At 31.6% G+C, this 6,002-nt stretch overlaps 1 protein-coding gene across 1 annotated transcript; it reads left to right on the forward strand.

Moving 5' to 3' along the window:
- The first annotated feature begins 764 nt into the window (after window positions 1–764).
- Window positions 765–3,564, forward strand: LOC25498733 (transcription factor DIVARICATA). Its single transcript, XM_013593667.3, has 2 exons — window positions 765–1,893; window positions 2,695–3,564. The coding sequence occupies exons 1-2, from the start codon at window positions 1,451–1,453 to the stop codon at window positions 3,191–3,193; spliced, it is 942 nt and encodes a 313-aa protein (XP_013449121.1). The 5' UTR covers window positions 765–1,450; the 3' UTR covers window positions 3,194–3,564.
- Window positions 3,565–6,002: the final 2,438 nt, after the last annotated feature.

A 6,002-nucleotide genomic window follows, 5' to 3' on the forward strand; every position in this document is an offset into this window, starting at 1 on the left:
AAATCCCACATTAAAAAATATAGGGAAATATTAACCTGTGCCTTCAGGACACTGATTAAAGAAGCAAAAATATAATAATATGATAGTGAAATTTGTGCAATCAACTTCTCAAAAATCTAAAAAGTGTTATTTTTAACTTAAAATTTTCTTTTTTTGGTTTTCTTAATAGTGCCCTTGGCACCGGTTAACATAACCCTCAATATTCTCTCATTTTCACCTATATAAAGAATACACTACCATGCGTGTAATGAGAAATTTTGTTATCTATGAATTGTAATACCCTTAATTTTCCATCATTGTGTTTACTTAGAATTATAATACCTTGATCTTTTTTTAATTTGATATTTGTGATTAAAGTAAAAGATATTTTTTTGTTCATTTGATTCGATTTATTGAGTTGAACATATCAAACTAAATTGAGTTGTTGGTGACTTAAAATTAAGTCATGACCAATTCATATATGATTTTAAATTTGACATAAAGACGCTTAGATAAGATAATACATCTCTCTTATAACTTAAACAAAATTTTAAATTCAAATCTATTTTTAAACATGCAATAGTGTTAAACTTAAACCTCTCAAAGAAAGTTTTCCCTCTGTTTAGAGGATAACCAGTTTACAAAAAAAATTATATGATTTTTAATCAATCTAATTTTTATCGAGTAAAACAAAGATTATCACATGCATGTCTCAAACAAAAGTTAATCAAAGTGGCTCATATAATTCACTCATAATATAAAAAGAATATAAATTATTCCTCAGCCACCACAAACATTATCTCCACCAATCACAACTCACCCCCTTTGACCTCTCTTTCTCTTTCTTTCATTTTCTCACTCTTCAATTTCCTGTTTCATAGATCACTCACTGTCTTTCAAATCACACAACAAAGTAACATCATCATACACATTTCTGTTCCACTTCACTTCTTCTTTCACAACCACCACTTATGCTTATTTTCATCTCAAACTTCACAACTTTTTCACTTTCTCAATTACCCTCTTGACTCTTTTTGTTCCATTAAAATTCTTCAACTCATTTTTATATAAATTTACACTTTTTATGCATTTTTAAACTGACCCAGTTGCTTAATTTCACTCAAAAACCCTCATGTTCTAAAACTTGATGTGGGTTTTGTAAAAAAATCACTTTTTTATTTTTTTTCTTTCTCTTTTGGTGATTTTTTTCTTGTCTTTTAGATCTGATTAGTTTTGTAAAAGTTCTTATTAATAAATTCTGGATTTTTTCCTTGGATTTTGGAAAAAAGCACTTTTTTTAGATTCCTTAGTTATTTGGGTAGCTGAAATAAGCAGCAGATAGATTCCACCCAAATGCTGTTTGATAATATGCTTCTTTGGCCATAAGAACTTCCACTTTTGTAGCTTATCTCTCTCTCTTTGAAGCTCTTTTTTAGAGAGAAAGAGATCAAGAGTTAGTTTATATGATTATATGATTTTATCTAGAACAATGAATAGAGGAGTTGAAGTTCTATCACCAGCTTCCTATATCCAAAATTCCAATTGGTTGTTTCAAGAAAACAATGGTTCAAAATGGACTTCAGAAGAGAATAAGCTCTTTGAGAATGCTTTAGCTTATTATGATAAGGATACTCCTGATAGATGGATAAGGGTTGCTGAGATGATTCCTGGAAAAACTGTAGGTGATGTGATTAAACAGTATAGGGAGCTTGAAGAAGATGTGTGTGTTATTGAAGCTGGTTTGATACCAGTTCCTGGTTATACAACTAGTTCTTTTACATTGGATTGGGATAACAGTGAAGGGTATGATGAGTTCAAGCAGTTTTGTAGTGTTGGTGGGAAAAGAAATGGTTCGACTCGGCCGTCGGAGCAGGAAAGAAAGAAAGGTGTGCCATGGACTGAAGAGGAGCATAGGTAATTACGTATCAGAAATAAATTCTTTTTTAATTTGTTTAGTATGTATGATGTGCATTAATTTAGATTAAAGTTGAGATTTATGTTGTGAATAATCATTTTAGTCAGTGAAATTATAGTTGTTAGAAAATTTTGTGCTTGAAATGAATGGAATTTTGAAATGATTCCTGAAGTTGAAAATCGTCAATTGTATGAGTTCTTTGGTTTAGTCAATTTAGTTTTTGAAATTGTACTTAAAGCACTAGAATGATTGAAGGTTTTTAATTTTAGACATTATTTTGAAATTTCGTTCATTTCAGTGATCAAAGTTCTTTTTTCTTGTGATTCCGTAGTCTAAATCGGTGATTCACTCAATTTATCGATAATTTGAATAATCGAGGAAGGAAGAATCATTGGCACGCTGAGATGTTAAAGAAACATTGTAGATGTTTCTGTATAGTTTTTTTGCTTTTAAATTATGGAAAAATAATTTGTTTTGTTTGTTTGAGCGATTATAAATCAGGTTGTGTTTAATTATTATCTATGAAGCATTGATGCTGACATGTAGACAACGTTAATAATGTTAGAAAATGGAAATGATTGAATGTAACTACGTGTTTCGGTTTTGTGTTGGCGTTGGACGAGACACACACGCCTTGAGTCTAAACTCTGAAGTCCGGGTTTACATAGATTATTATATGGTTTTGCCTTGATAAATGCTTTACTTGTTGGTTCCTTGCATTTGATATCTGACTCTAATACAGTGTTTTTGCTCCTTTGGCTTTTTTATTAATTAAACCTTTTTATGTTAATCAACCACAGACAATTTCTGTTGGGTCTGAAAAAGTATGGCAAGGGAGATTGGAGAAACATCTCTAGGAATTTCGTGACCACAAGGACACCAACTCAAGTCGCAAGTCATGCTCAGAAGTATTTCATTAGGCAGCTTTCAGGAGGGAAGGATAAGAGGAGATCCAGTATCCATGATATCACAGTGGTCAATCTCCAAGAAACGAAATCGCCTTCATCAGAAAGTAACAATCTTTCTTCGCCGGATCATTTGGTCAAGGTTCCAAATCAACCGCAAAATAATAATTTGTCCGGCATGGTCAAGCAGGAATTTGACTGGAAATTACCAGATGAAGGCATGTCATTTGTTTTCAATTCAACTAAAGGAAACATGTTTGTGGCACCGTCGTGCGGGATTTCTTCACATGAATCGAAATCACCGGGGCGTAATGTACTCCGAAGCACTCATCATGGATACCAGTTTTCACCTTTTGATACTATTTTGCAAATGCAATCCATGCAGCATCAATGAACTGAGGAGGACTTAAGTTAGTCCATAGTAATTAGAATCTATGAAGAGATTAGTTCGTGTTGTTTCTGATATTAAAATTCGGGCAATAGTTTGTCAAACAGAAGTGAAGTTTGGATATGTGTGATATGATTTTCTGATTACTTGTTTGAAAATTTGATTGTACTTTAGCAGATTTGTGAGGATCTTCCTATATAGAGTGGAATTATATGCAGAATGCTCAAGAATATGTAGTTATCTCTCAACTTTTTATGAGAAGGTTCAAATAAATATGTAGTTCCAATTCACTCATGGAACTATGTAAAGGCATCAATCTTGTTGATGTACTTGAACTAGTGGTGTAATTTATTTGGGGTGCTTGTTTTTTTAGTCTATATTAAGGGCAGGGTTTTGAGAAAGGTATGTGATTCTGATCAAAGTCATGATTTAGAGCTTCTCAAGTGCCATCACTCAAATCTTGTTCTTAAATTAATTTTTGTAGGACATGCTATGCCAACTCAGCTATAAGAACATTTACAACTTTTTTTCTCCAATGCTAAAAAATAACAACCTAAAGTAGATCCCACCTACTAGATTTTAATCTCTTTTCATGACTACCTTTGATTATTTCTCTCTTCATATGAGTGTTGGCAAAGATGGGTTTATATTATTAAAAACAAGGTGTCTCTAAGGTGGAACAAAATTAAATGTGTTCCAATGTTATAGAATATCTGTGTTATTGAATTTGGAGAAAGATATGATTTTTGATAAAATATTATAACGTTTTATTCATATATTCAACTCTACTTAATGAGATAAGATTTGATTGTTGTTAAATTTGAAGAAGGATGCATCAGAGATACTCTAAAGATTTTAGATGTCTCATGGCTACACACAATCATGATTCAACCTGCATTTGACCTCGACTTTTCACAATATCAAGGATCGCGACTAGGCAACGATTTAAAACTTTGCTTAGGAGTGTTTACAACCTTAACTATTATTTATCAAAAAGCTTTCCAAATATGGTCAAAGTTGGGAAGAGTTTTTGGTTCTCATGTACTAATAAGAAATAAACTTATCATGAAGCATATGAGTTGTAGCATAATGTCGTGAAACCATTAGTTTTACCACAACCTGGTGGACAAAAAGATTCTACAAGAGGAAGTCCACAATGGTTGAAGAACTCATTGTTTTATGTGTTGTCCTAATTAAGTCCACCAAGTACTTTTGATTCTATATATGTTATGTTAGTCGACATTTGGTTATGTGGATCTGATGTGGAGAATATTAATAGTGAAGAAGAGGAACTTTAATGGGTGGAATGATGAATGATCAAAGTGAAGAATCATTCACTCCCTTTCTTTTTAAGGCAAGTGGAAGTAGTTGATTTGGGCACTAAGGCCATGTCACCAGATGCTTGGTTCTAAATTGTTGAGTCACACATCATTGCTTCAAAAGTGACATGAAAGTACTTGGTTCCCTTGATTCCTCTTTAAAATGAAGTTGGTTTCTTAAATTAAATGAAAGTACTTTTAATTGATTAAAATTATGGCATAGTTTTTATTAAAATCAAAAAGTAAGTATGATATTATTTATTCATTTTATATATTCACTCATTTTTGGGAGTAGATTCTCAATCTATCAAAGTTATATTAAATTCGAATCAATTTGAATGGAGTTGAACTAATATGATTTTCAGTAAATCTTTTTCTAATATCTATTTTTCAAGAAAAGAAATAATTGGATCCTTCCTTTCCATCAAGACAAAGGTGGGAGGATAGTGAAGATGAGAAAAAATTGAAGAAGAAATATTAAGAGAAGATTTAAAAAAATTAGACAAAACACTTAATTGAGTAGAGACTTGTAACACAATAGGGAGGGGAAGGAAAAAGGAAAGAGAGGAAGAAGATGACAAAGTAGTTCACATGAGCTAATCGATCGAGGAAGGTTAGAAAATTTTGAGATGAGACACTATAAAACATATGGCAAAGGGATACTATACGACGATATTGTCCCTCAACACTAACCGACAGCGCAAAGAATTCAGATTATTTTTTGAAGTTACTTAAAAACCAAACATGTCTTCACTTCACTAATAATGTAAATTAGTATTGCATTGAAATCCAATAAAAAAATTCATTATTTTTCATATCACTTCTCTGTTATAATTGCATTTCTTAAATTAAAATAGTATGATATTAAAAAATGGATGACTCTCATTAAATATCAAATGTGCAAAACTAATTTTTGTTGATACTATATGATAATAACCTCTTTAATAAATAGTACACTACCAATAGAGTTATAACTCTTCAATAAATAGTAAAGAATAAATGAATCAAGTATTATTGGTGCTGAATATATGCCATATATAAGAGTCAAGGGCCAAACTGATTTTGACATGGAATCATGACCAAAAAGGAAATTGAGGGCCACAAATTGAGCATCTCATGCTGCTGCACTTCCTCCACTTTTCACTTTGTTCTCTCCATAAGAATCTAAGCATTTTCTTATCATTGGTTTCTTCTTGTCTCTTTGGGATTTGGATTTTTACTTTTATGTCTTTGTTGCATGGCCTTGACAAATCCTTTGTACCAACTACCAAACTTGGCCTGTATCTTCTCTTTCTCATATTTCTAAAAAATCACATGTTTTCTAAGTGTACTTTCAGACATATACATCGTTCAATCAAGTTAGATGTTTGTAAGAAGTTAGTTATACACAAACATAAAATGAAATGAAAAAAGTTTTAAATTTTTAACAAGCACCAAAAGAAGAGGTGAATTTGAAAAATGTTTAAAAAATTGAAACTGAAAGGCCATACCCTCAA

The sequence above is a fragment of the Medicago truncatula genome, chromosome 7, assembly GCF_003473485.1.
Source record: "Medicago truncatula cultivar Jemalong A17 chromosome 7, MtrunA17r5.0-ANR, whole genome shotgun sequence".
Taxonomy (NCBI): Eukaryota; Viridiplantae; Streptophyta; class Magnoliopsida; order Fabales; family Fabaceae; genus Medicago; species Medicago truncatula.